Below are 13,538 nucleotides of genomic sequence, written 5' to 3' on the forward strand. Positions count from 1 at the left end.
TTGGCAGGCGATTTCAGTCTATACATAGTTTCATTAGCCAAACTCTAGATGGCCTTATTTATTTTAAAGAACGCGGAGTACCCCCATCTCAATCCTGATTCCTGATATTGCCAGTCCTTGAAGTAATATAACTACCTTCGTATTTTTATAAAAGCTGAAAATCACCATGATTTAAACTTTATATTTGCCTACCGTAACAGTCAAAATCATACTCCGTACCTCCAACTCTTAAATCTATGGTCTAAATAATATTATGGTGGGTAAAGGGTGCGATGACCTGATTGGGGGTGCCCTGGTACTTTTTAGCCCATTTAAACATGAATGCTAATAAAAGAAACATAGAGAGGATTTTTATTTTTTCTGATCAGGCTATAAACAATATACCTAGTTACTGAAGTAGGTACCTAGATGTACCTACCTTTAGTTTTATTAATTACTAGCGGACGCCCGCGACTTCGTCCGCGTGGAAGTCGTTGTAAACTTTCAACTACCCCTATCCTACCCTACCCTATCCCAACCCTACGCCTACCCTACCCCTACCCTACCCTACACTACTCCTCGCACTACTAGTCGCATCGAGCGCGGCAACCGTTACACAAAAATAATCCATATAGCATGAATTAGTATTCAGCTTAGCGTATTTCTTGTATAACTTTGGTGTTTCTTTACCGATTTTTATGATTCTTTTTTTATTGAATAGGTAATAATGTTAACTTTTTTAGTTAGGGATGAGTGATGAGTGTTATAAATACCTATAAGAGTAGACAAATATAATTAGAAAGCTCCGAACTGCTAAGCTATCGGGAGGTAAACGTGTTATTGTGAGTCAACCATAAAAGATAGACATATATATGCTGTTGTGTTTTTATAGATAATTTTAAGGAAAACATTTCCGTCATACATGATTCCTATGTAGCTTTAACCATTAAGGCTGTATACGCGACGGAAGCTTAAAAAATTGAGTAACTTCTCCCGTTTTCTCAACATTTCTCTTCACTGCTCTGCTCCTATTGATCGTAGCGTAATGAAAAGTATACTATAACCTGCCCAGGAGTATGAAGAATAGTTGTACCAAGTTTCGTTAAAATCCGTCCAGTAGTTTTTGTTTCTATAAAGAACATACAGACAGACAGACAGACAGACAGACAGACAGACAAAAATTTTACTGATTGCATTTTTGGCATCAGTATCGATCACTAATCACCCCCTGATAGTTATTTTGGAAATATATTTCATGTACAGAATTGACCTCTCTACAGATTTATTATAAGTATAGATTTATTAAGTTTAATATTTTTATTGTAGGAGGTTAAGGTTAACTACAATAAAAATATTATTATTTTACTATATAAATATAAAAATATCATTTTAACTATACTATAGGCAATTATTGAACTAAACTACATACTTAATAAAAACATATTTAATTTATAAATTATTTAATTGTATAAATATGTATATGTAGATAATAAGATTCTGTAAAATTTTAGTGAAGAACATTGAATTTAATTGATTAGGTACCTAAAGTAACGTAAATTATTTAGTTACATTACCTACGTATGTAAGGTAAATTACTTGCTTAATTATTTAATTAGCAAAAGACTAGGTAATTGGTTTCCATGAATATAGCATTAAGATTTAACATCTATTTAATATGTAGGTACGCGGTTTGATTTATTTCGATTTGACCATGTAAGCAAAAGTGTTATTTCAGTCTATAAAACCAGACTTTATAGACAAGCATATAATCCGATTCAAACTTTATGACACTTATGAACATTATCGCTAAGATGCGCAATGCAAAATGTTAGGTATCAGCGGAACGACAAGGCGGCGACAAGGCGGCAGGTGATATCTCGCACGAGCTTCTCTCCTTCCAGTCACCTGCGTGCAGCTACATCCGCAGCTAACTTCAGATATGTCATGAAGTTTGAATCGCAATGTACATGTTGCGCAACGGTTACTATAGCTTGGCAACTTCGTTCGTAACACTGCCGATGGTCCGTGCGGGCCGGGGGGGCGTGCAGCGATGAATGAAAAACCCACGTCTGATGCACCTCACTTCCCCGCACGCACGATTTCACACCCACGCAGTCTTTCCCCCCGTCGCCCGCATATCATGGGAGTGTCATCAACGAACTTGCAAGACTATACTTACTGAACGTTCACAATGGGCTGATACTGATTTAGGTACAATACCTAAATCAGTCCTCTACAAACTGCTTACACTAACAGCACCCCAAGTGAGCGCTCACAATTAATCGTCGCGTAAACTATACCTACTGATTTTAGAACAATTTTTTTTTCATTATTCCACGTTATAAAAATACAAAATGATCAGGTATATCTTTGTGTTTACACTGACAATGAGGGTACAAACTGATTGGTCGGAGGGGTCAGAATTGGAAGCTCAGTCTATTAGCAAAGTTGTGCATGATACAAGTCATTTATGTATCTTTAGCCACTATAGCCTCTCTGAACTCTGGACATTTAATCATTAGAGTAAGTGTGTATGTATTATTAGCCACGGTCATAAATATAAAATATTGGAACAAGTAAAATAACTAGCTATAGTTGGTTCAGTGTTTAGTTTACGTGGCATTCGATCATGGGTTCGAGTCTTGGGAGATAAAGAGATTTTCTTCCAAGAAATTCTCAACAGTAGCCCAGAGTTGTGGTTACAGTCTGTGCCTCAGAAAAGTCTTAGTCATTAACATTAACGTCTGATTGTCAAAGAGTCAATAATATCCTAAGCAAAGATGTATTATAGTTTCTTACTCTGTGATCTTAAGGCTATCAACTCGCATTAAAGCAGCATGGTGGGTTAAAACTCCATATGCCCTTTCTTATAAAGAAGGGGCGCTCTGTAGCGGGCCATTCAAATATAATGAGTAATTCACCTCGCATTTTAAAATAAATAAAATAACAATTAGTGGCTAATCACTTATAAATGAGGTGTTGAAGTATTTGTAATACCTACTATAGCTTGGCAAGTTCGTTCGTAACACTTCCCATGGTCCGCGCGGGCCGGAAGGGGCTAGCGATGCCCCCACGCGCCGACTTCATACCCGCGCAGTCCTCCCTCTGCACCGCGCGGACGACTTCACACCCTTCCTGCCCCGTCGCCCGCATATCATGGGAGTGTCATCAAAAACTTGCCAAGCTATACATATTATGTTATTATATTAATTGTCCTTATTGCGTTGTTAAATTGAAGCTATAGACAATTTTACGATAAATAAAGCTTATTAACTCATTATTATAAATAATTTCATTTGTTATTTCAAAACGGAGCATCTATACTTGGCAACTTCGATCGTAACACTCCCGATGTTGCGGGCAGGGGGGCGTGTAGTAATGAATGAAATACCCACGACTGATGCACGCACAATTTGCACACACACGCAGTCTTTCCCCCCGTCGCCCGCATATCATGGGAGTGTTATCAACAACTTGCCAGACTATAGTTCCTTATTAAAGCCCAGAATAAAATATTCATAAGTTAGGTTTATTAAATTCTTCTTTCGGTATCCAGAATTCCAAAGCTGCGTCACATGTACCAACAGCTAAGATTCCATTTAAATAACGTAACTGAAACAAATAATATTAATAAATTTAAGTATATTAATAAGTTATAATATAAATAAATATACTTAAACAATACACATCACTATCTAGCCCTAGCATACAAAGCAGCTTGTATAGGTACTAATATAGTTGACTAGCTGACGCCCGTTCCCGTTCTGGTAGGAATACGGGGATAATATATAGCCTATACCCTTCCTTGATCAATAGGCTATCTGACACTAAAAGAATTTTAAAAATCGGACCAGTAGTTCCTGAGATTAGCGCTTTCAATCAAACAAACTCTTCAGCTTTATGATATTAGTATTGATACTAAAATATTCATATACATATTTTATATACATCATATCTATACTTATAATAAATCTGTAGAGAGGTCAATTCTGTACATGAAATATATTTCCAAAATAACTATCAGGGGGTGATTAGTGATCGATACTGATGCCAAAAGTGCAATCAGTAAAAATTTTGTCTGTCTGTCTGTCTGTCTGTCTGTCTGTCTGTCTGTCTGTCTGTCTGTCTGTCTGTATGTTCTTTATAGAAACAAAAACTACTGGACGGATTTAAACGAAACTTGGTACAATTATTCATCATACTCCTGGGCAGGTTATAGTATACTTTTCATTACGCTACGATCAATAGGAGCAGAGCAGTGAAGAGAAATGTTGAGAAAACGGGAGAAGTTACTAAATTTTTTAAGCTTCCGTCGCGTGTACAGCCTTAATAGTTAAAGCTACATAGAAATCATGTATGACGGAAATATTTTCCTTAAAATTATCTATAAAAACACAACAGCATATATATGTTTATCTTTTATGGTTGACTCACAATAACACGTGTAACTCCCGATAGCTTAGCAGTTCGGAGCTTTCTAATTATATTTGTCTACTCTTATGTTTATAACACTCATCACTCATCCCAAATAAGAAACTTAATATTATTACCTATTCAATAAAAAAAGAATCATAAAAATCGGTAAAGAAACATTAAAGTTATACATGAAATACGCTAAGCCATCGCGCGTGAATACTAATTCATGCTTTAAGGATTATTTTTGTGTAACAGTTTATTAGTTTTGTCGCGTTCGACGCGACTCGCGGTGGAAGGAATAAATAAAGAAGTGCAGCCTTAATGAGTAGGGTAGGTGTATGATAGGGTAGGGTATGGTAGGGGTAGAGTAGGGTTGGGATAGGGTAGGGTAGGGGTAGGGTAGAGGTACGTTAGGGTAGGGTAGGATAGGGGTTTCTAGGGGGGGGGATAGTTAGTTGAAAGTTTTCAACGACTTTCACGCGGACGAAGTCGCGGGCGTCCGCTAGTAAATAATAATGTACTAGCAGACCCGGTGAAGCTTCGTTTTGACACAAGTGCACTTATTCTCTATCCCTACTCTACCCTTCTATACCTCTACCTCTACCCTACCCTACCCCTACAATAACCCTACCCTACCCCTACCGCTTGACTCTTAAACGTTTGTATGAGAAATAGAAAAGGGTTGTTTTTATGGTTTTTTCGGCAATTATACTAATTTTTCTTACCTTTAAAACCTTCCCTATAGTAGAGGAGACGAAGAGGGGATTTTTGCAGTTACTCGAGCGCGGCAGATAAACAAAAGTCACTATACCTTACACTTTGTCGAGTACCTCCACCCAGTATGAGCCCTTAATATTGGTGGGTACGTTTAGGGCAACAAAAAAAAACTAACTTCATAAATACTCAACTAGCACGTCAGATTAAGATAAGGTAGGTGAGTTGATAGCTAAAAATTGCACATTTCGAAAATCTGACGATTTGAGCGTAACGTAATGGAATGGGAGGGTTTCAAAGTTACAAAATTAAACCCTTATATTTTAGTGCTCGAGGTACGAGTGCGATTAATTTTTTACTTATTTTTAAGGACATAATCTCCTAATTAATCGCTAAAATTTTCTTACTATTTCAGTAAGCCAAAGTAATAAAAATTGTTTTTAAAGTATGTAGTTTTTTTTTCCACCACTAAAAGCGGAAAAAGTAAATAACCATTTACTCTTCCTATAATTTAATCTACCAAATGTAATCGGTCTCAATGACGCTCGAGTAACTGCAAATTTAGCATCCCGGGCTCCCCTACAACTATACCTCCACGAACATTTCAAGACCAAGATAAGATAAATTCGTTCAGCCGTTCTCGAGTTTTAGCGAGACTAACGAACAGCAATTCATTTTTATATATATATTTCTCACCTTTTAAACCTTCCCTATACCTCCACGAACATTTCAAGACCAAGATAAGATAAATGCGTTAAGCCGTTCTCGAGTTTTAGCGAGACTAACGAACAGCAATTCATTTTTATATATATAGATAAATACACACAGAAACTGGGAAAAACCCGTGCTCATAAATAAGTTGGTATATGCTTCTAGACTCTAGTCATCCAGCAACTTCAGAACAGACTAAAAGTTTGGCGCGGAGTAGGTACTTAACGATTGAATCAAACATCTCCATCCATAAGTTTTCTATCTATCAGTGGATAGAAAACTTGTGGATGGAGACTTCTAGTCAATGCCACTGCGTACATAAGGTTTGAACTAGGATATGCACTTTATGTAAAAATTAGAAAATTGTCCTTGTCCATCTATGTATTCAATGGTCTAACATAAGTTTGTATGGAGTCTTTAGGGTAGGCAGTACATTATTGCATCTATGAAGTGCACGCCACTGCATCTATCTACCAACATTAAAAATATATAAGGTCGAATTGAGAAAACTTCTCCTTTTTTTGAAGTTAAGTTATAAAAAGGGGAAATGTTTTCTTGTTTGTAGTGTAGTAGGCTACAAAAGTACTGGACCGATTTAAAAAAATCTTTCTATAAGCGAAAGCAACATTATCACTGAGTAACATAATCTATATTTTATAGCCGTCTTCCCGTAAAACGAGAATTCTGCGGTTTAACTCGCGACCCGCGTTATATTACCAATTTAGTTATTTTATCATAAAATATAAAATCAAAAAAATATGCAAAAGAAAAGTTCATATTTGTAATCTATGCCTTCTTGAAAAATATATTTTGATTAATTCAAGGCGTATAAAGATATAAGTTTCTCAGACAGTGTTCTTTCAGAAACCACTTAAAAAACACGACACTAGCCACCACCTTGATTACCTGTACCTGTACCACCTTCAAGTTGATTAAATAAAAACTATTATGATATCATTTTATGAAGTCGGTTGCATAGATTTTTATTTTATTTTTTTGAATTGTAATTTACCATATAAATAATAATCTTTACTAAAAAAAAATACCCATTACATATCAGTCAAAATACTGTCTACCCACATACGGATTATCTAATGAATACAATACCTTTGTGACATCAGCAGTATTAGTTTGAATACTATGATACTCTTTAGGCGGGCTGCAATTGTATAAAAACTTGATTTGTCCTCTATCCGAGCAGCATATCACTGTTCCTTGACCTTGATAGCAACCAACAATTTTATTTGATCGCTCGGTTTCTGAATCTGACTCTGGCCACAATTCATGAGACCTTACGTATTTATGGTCATTGGGACTGAAGAGGTGCAGAGTTCCTTTTGAATCGCTGACATACATGGCATAGGTATTCCAACTCAAACATACAGGGTATGCCTTGTCTGATGGTATTTTTATATCATTTTCCATTATTTTGCCAGCTACTCTATCAAATATAGCTAAAGTTTTGTCTTCGCTGACTGATGCTACTAGATTTCCATAAGTTGTTAAAGCCAACACTGGACCTCTATGAGGCATGTACATATTAACAGGTAAATTTCCATTCCTGACATCGAATGTTAGTATTTTCTTGGAATATAAACCAGCCATTACATTATAACCATATGCTATTACTGACAGGGCGGACATTTTGCACCTAGGTCAAAAAATTCAAATTAATGGAAGTAATGCAATATTGGATTATATAATCACTATAGATTTTTTTAATAACATTCAGACAAATAAGTTTTAGTATTAATAGATATGAAATACTTACTGAAATGTTTGTACACATTCAAATTCACTTTTAATATCCCATGCTTTGACTGTATTATCCCATGAAGCAGAGTAAATGTATGAATCTGGAACATCACTGGTGGCAAGGTCCCATATCCAACCCGAGTGTGCATCATGCTTTACCTTTGTTGGCTTGAAATCATTGAGAATATTATTATCTTCACAACTCTCATCTGATTTGAAGTCCATAACATTCCACAATGCTAAACATCTGTCTCTTCCACCAGATATACATGTCTTACCTTCCTAAAAAAAAAAAAATTATAGTACAGAATAAATTCTAATCTATTGTAATATGTGTAATGTTTATAATGTACTCCAAGTCTTAGCAAAGTACTAAAACTGGAAATCCTATGATGTTGTTTTAAATAGTTTAACAAACAGCCAATAATATCAGTAAACCCAATAGATTTTGGTTCAGACAAATAGCAGATTGTAAATTAAAAAGATACATTTACATTTTTCTATATTTTCAACCCCCACTTTCTTTAGTCCATTTCCACATTCTTTAGTCCAAGTTAAAATAAATATAATTTGAACTCTTGTCTATGAATAATAACATGTTATGCAGAATTTGCATTGCACTCAAAATTATAGCAATTAGCTACCATTATGGCATGGCATTATGTAGCAAAATAGGTTTAGCAACACATTGTGACTAAAATAGAGAAGGGTTTGAAAAGAACTTAAAACTAGGATTCAGACAGAACAATAAAAACTATAGTTATAGAGCTAGAATATGTAAAGTAAGGGCTTGAAGAGTTAGAAACTTAGCTCTCCATGACATTTAGTAACTTTTTATAGTGCAAACAATAATATGCATTTGCATTGACATTACTTTACATGAAAATGTTTTTGGTGAGGTAATTTGATTGTTTGAAGTAAAATTTTTCATGGAGCTTGTTCTCTAAAATTATTACGACTAAAAAAACTGTGTTAAAATAAATAGACTTACATTAACTAGAATCACAGCATCCACAGATGCATAATGGACATCTTTAATAACAAAATGGCTCATTTCTGTATCAACATTACACCACTTATTTTTCTCAACCTCCATCTCAATACACATCTCTGTCCAGTCCACGTTATCTTCAATACTAGTGTCAATACTAGATAGTGGTGGAAAACTCCCACTTACTTTACAACTCACTCTATGCTTCCATAGGCTCACGTCAGATAAAATATCATCAAATCTGCTACATACTTTGCCTAGAACAGTTTTAAGAAATTCTGCATCCAAATATGAGCATATTTTCAAAATAATCTGGAAATAATAAATGAGTAATAAATATGGCAACCACAATCACTTAATATTTAGGTAACTAAATCTCATCCAAATTAGACACAATAATAACAAACAATGTAAGAATTTAATTATATGATAAATGATACAATCTATACTAATATTATAAAGCTGAAAAGTTTGTTTGTTTGTTTGATTAGACATGCTAATCTACGAAACTACTGGTCAGATTTGAAAAATTCTTTGAGTGCTAGATAGCCCATTGATCGAGGAAGGCTATAGGCTATGTATTATCCCCGTACTCCTACGGGAATGGGAACCACATGGTTGAACTAAGAAATAAGGGGAATATGGGGATAAGATGTAACCTATATTACTCTCTGATAATATGAAATATGGGGATAAGATGTAACCTATATTACTCTCTGTAATCAATGGAAAGCCATTGATTACAGAATTTTTCAATCTGTCCAGTAGCTTTTGAGTTTATTTGTCACATACAAAAAAAATATGAATCTTTCCTCTTTATAATATTAGTGTTTAAAAAATACTGCTACATGCTGTATGTGTATTATTCTGTAATCTGCAATTACAGAATAATACAAAAGCTTTTTTTTTGATTTATACCATAATAATAACTGAATTTATTAAGTCTTCTTTAGAGTTGATCATTAACATTTTTTTTTTATTAAACATTACACAAACCTCAAGTGGCATGCTTTCTAAAGAGGGTTGTGCTGCATTATAAACTTCTTCACTAGACCCTATGTGAGTTTTTATACACACACTCTCAATATCAGCTATTTCTTCTCTTACAGATTTCAATATATCACACATTTTATATTTGCTGCCACCTCACCTAAAAAGCTAAAAACACTAAGTAAGATTGTATGACTAATGGAAACCTACTGCAAGTATCTTTTTAAGGTAATCGAAATCTTGTTCCAAGGGTATGTCTGCCTACCAACTGTTTATGTATACATAATTCATTTGCAGTTTTAAGTGAAAAAAAAAATAAGATGTCTAATATAACCAACACATAACAATAATAATATCTAATACCGTAAATATAATATATGTACTTTGTTAATTGTAATAATTAAGAAAGCTTAGGAATGAAACAAAAGAGAATGTATTGAATTTCGACTTCATAACAATAGATAGAAATACTTTAATACTAGAGTGATGTGAATGGATTATCAAACAGGATATCCACTTATATGAAATATAATTAAGCACATACATCAGCAATTATTAAGTTAATAATTCTTTTTATTTTCAGATTGAAAGATTTCTAAATATTTATTTACTTTCTAGTTTCAACCAACAGTAACTTTTTAATCTCGTTCTACTCAATCATCTGTGATCTGTCAAATAGAAATGCTCGATTCGATAGTCGATGCATCGATTTTGAAAAGGAGAAACATCGATGTTGCTATACGAAAAATATCGTAACATCGATATTATTGGAATCAATAATTAATCAATCATCGATGTTACTCACGGCCAATGCAACGTACGAAATAAATTACGAATTGTATGAACGCATCCACAAATACAGGTTTATTCATTCATAAATAAGCCTTATTTAATAATATTCGAACGATTTAATTGTATTTTATTGGATTGATAATTATTATCAGTGCTAAAATTATTATCGATGTTACCCAAAATCGTTGTTCGGTTTGTGATGAATCGAACTGAACATCGATGTTGAGCTCTCGGATAAGGCATTGATGTCAACTATCTTTTTAGCCGTTTGTGATGTCAACAATCAACTTCGATGTTGATCCTACCGATCCTACTGTCAACTGTCAATTATCTATTATGTATGTTAATTTAGTATTTGCTTAGATACATAAATAATAGAGGATATGTGACAAGTAAATATTTTTGAGGCTTCCTGTAACCATGTTTGGTCTCTAAATTGAGCTAGGGCTGTTTTATCGATAATAATTAAGCACTCGATATAAAATTATACAAAATATTATGTTTACTAAAATGAAACATTTTAAATTCTGTCTTACATTATTATAATATAAAATTCCATATAATTGATTTTCTCATTAAAGTGTTTTTTATTTAACACAGATTAATCAATAATATACAGATGGAGCGTACGGAACATGACGGTGTCGTACCCGCTACGAATATGAAATTCAAAAACGAATACGTTCTCTTATCAGTACGATACGAACCGTCGCATCAGTAATTTTCAATATTATTCAAGAAAAATGGCGTTAATTATTATATCAATTTACGTAATTATTTTTATATGTTTTTATATGCAAATGCACGCACGCAGTTTGTAAAGACTCTCTCTGGTTACTCTGTGGTATTTAATAAACATTGTATAGTATAAATTATTGAAACTATATAATGTTTTGTATTGGCGCTCACGTACGTTGGCCTGTGTTTATGTCTTGATTGTGTAACGATTACTATCTGATGAATATGGTGTTGTCCTAGACCACCAGCCTAATACTAAACCAAGGCAATAGGAAACAAAAATCGTAATTCATCAACAAAATTTATTTATAGAAGTGGCAAATCTTACAATTTTTGATACAACGTTATACGTTATAAACATCAAAAAGTAATAGGCTAGTTGACAGTTTTTTTTATAAATGGTCTTAAATATTTGATTATCGTTCTACTAGATACATTTTTTTTTCACATGTTTTTGAGACGTTATTACAAGAAAAATTTAGTTTTTAAATATGTTTTTGACAATACGAGCCAAAACGTCCTTAATTGAACCAGCCATTACTATTTGTACGTTTGGTGTACTGACTGACTGATAAGTAGATGCAACCATTATATCCTGCAAAAAACAAAATAATTATCGTTACTATAAACAACTATAGTATTATTCAATATTAACATAGTTTATAATTTCTGCCTAGAACTTTGTACAACACTTAATCAGCTTTTCCTTTTCATAGGTAATTATTTTTTTAGGATAACCCTGGACTTGAGTCCAGCCACTTGGCCAGAGGTAGTTAGAGTCGAAAATCTAGATCATAATAAAAAAATAAATTTAATAAGTCTTTAATTATGTCGAGTCTACCTAAATGCCAACCAAATAAATAGACAAATGGCTATAGATTCCAATTAATAAATCATTATTAATATACAATTATACCCGTATTAATTATTTTACTTACTTGTATTCCATTTTGGGAAACAGCATTGTCATGACTCTCTGATAACAGATTAAAATTCACTTCTTGCTAGGGTTGTCTTACTTGTTGCTCAGGTGATAAATTCTGCAATAGGTATTTTTTATTCTTTGGTTATCTACTAAAATATTACTATAAATGCAACATTAGTATTTATATGAGTACATAAAGCAACTAACCAGCAAAATCTTTTTTCAAATTTGTGAATTATATCTTTCTCTTACACTATTGGACACAGTAAAAAAATTATATAAATAAATGTTAAAATTAAAATTTGCTAGTATTCAGATATTTTAAAATGAGGGAATTCCTATATTATCACAAACAAGAATGATTACGATGAAAAAGGATTCTCACCGGGATAGATGGGCAGGCATTGTCTTTGAGGCGCAGAAGGCGTAATGTAAAATTAATGTGATCCTTCTTAAAATGATTAGATTATTCTACTGCATATAGCAGCTGTATCGTGATGGAAATCAGGCCTGTTAATGCTGTTTAGCCATTTTTGTCTTTTTTGGAAATCTGAAAAATATAAAATATAACTATACTTATAGAACATAAAATAATTTATTAATTTATACGTTTTCGCTTATTTCGATGATATAGCGAAACAAATCAATTGTTCACTATTCATCGATATTGTAAACAATACTTTCCCAACACTACGTATACGGTCAAATCAAAACTCGTGAAATAATTCAATTCTTTAAAGGATCGCCCATAAAACCACGTATTGTAAAGCTTTGAATTAGGCAATGGGCCTAATTAAAAAAAAAACACCTTTAAAATACTCAACTGAACAGAAAAATCAAAGATTTTAATACTTACTTGTGAAATGAATTTCCCGCTAGTTTTGTTTGGGTTTTGTTGGTGCAGGCAACAACTGCGCACTTCACCATTGTACAATATTTAATTTATTTTGCGATTCACAAGCTTATTGGTTATTATTTCCGTAATATTTCGAATACCGTTACACCGGAACCGCAACAATAGCCATTTTTGGTCACTAAAACAAAAGATAATTTGGTCACAACTGACATAATTGATGTTGTCATGTAAAATATGTCTAACCTCTTTACGCATGGCTAAAAAAATATCTATCTCGCTCCATTAAGGTAGCTTTCTTTAAGTTAGAGAGGTTACGAAAAAATTTTGTTTATTCTTTAAAAAAATAAATACTTGACCAAATTTGACGTAAAATGCCACAGGTCCATATATATAGGTGTCAAAGTATATAGGTGTGAAAGAGTATTTGTGATTTCCTGTAGGGCTCTGGATACTAGACATAGATAACACACGATACTAGACTAGAACTACTAGACCTTTGACACCTATTATCTATGTATCTAAGTACTAGACTTTAATGACTTTTTAAATTTTTACAGGCCATACCAAACATGGCTTTGATATTTTAGGATTTTTTCTGTTTATTAAAATCAGTTTTTTTTTATTCTACCTTATCATACTAATTATTCATTTCTTCGTGTCATGGAATGCAT

At 33.3% G+C, this 13,538-nt stretch overlaps 1 protein-coding gene and 1 long non-coding RNA gene across 3 annotated transcripts; both read right to left on the bottom strand.

Moving 5' to 3' along the window:
• Positions 1 to 1,422: 1,422 nt before the first annotated feature.
• LOC112044241 (F-box/WD repeat-containing protein 9) lies at positions 1,423 to 10,244 on the bottom strand. 2 transcript variants are annotated; one of them, XM_024080009.2, is made up of 6 exons: positions 10,101 to 10,244; positions 9,563 to 9,724; positions 8,567 to 8,878; positions 7,592 to 7,857; positions 6,928 to 7,471; positions 1,423 to 3,591 (listed from the first exon to the last, which is right to left on the bottom strand). In XM_024080009.2, the coding sequence occupies exons 2-6, from the start codon at positions 9,692 to 9,694 to the stop codon at positions 3,496 to 3,498; spliced, it is 1,350 nt and encodes a 449-aa protein (XP_023935777.2). In that variant the 5' UTR covers positions 9,695 to 9,724; positions 10,101 to 10,244; the 3' UTR covers positions 1,423 to 3,495. The 2 variants fall into 2 exon arrangements, with proteins under 2 accessions (XP_023935777.2, XP_023935778.2); XM_024080010.2 differs by having other exon boundaries at positions 9,563 to 9,716; positions 10,101 to 10,243.
• Positions 10,245 to 11,374: 1,130 nt separating this feature from the next.
• Positions 11,375 to 13,296, bottom strand: LOC112044244 (uncharacterized). Its single transcript, XR_008251084.1, has 4 exons — positions 12,868 to 13,296; positions 12,397 to 12,561; positions 12,025 to 12,126; positions 11,375 to 11,681 (listed from the first exon to the last, which is right to left on the bottom strand). It is a non-coding gene; the product is annotated as an uncharacterized LOC112044244 (long non-coding RNA).
• Positions 13,297 to 13,538: the final 242 nt, after the last annotated feature.

This window comes from Bicyclus anynana, chromosome 1 (genome assembly GCF_947172395.1).
Source record: "Bicyclus anynana chromosome 1, ilBicAnyn1.1, whole genome shotgun sequence".
In the NCBI taxonomy this organism is placed as follows: domain Eukaryota; kingdom Metazoa; phylum Arthropoda; class Insecta; order Lepidoptera; family Nymphalidae; genus Bicyclus; species Bicyclus anynana.

Bases quoted from the DNA above. Each gene is read 5' to 3' on its own strand.
- LOC112044241 (XM_024080009.2), bottom strand. From the start codon at position 9,694: ATGTGTGATATATTGAAATCTGTAAGAGAAGAAATAGCTGATATTGAG. The intron at 8,879-9,562 runs GTTTGTGTAATG...TATTATTTCCAG, and splicing joins TAGAAAGCATGCCACTTGAG to ATTATTTTGAAAATATGCTC. The intron at 3,592-6,927 runs GTATTGTATTCA...TATTTGTTTCAG, and splicing joins ATACTGCTGATGTCACAAAG to TTACGTTATTTAAATGGAAT.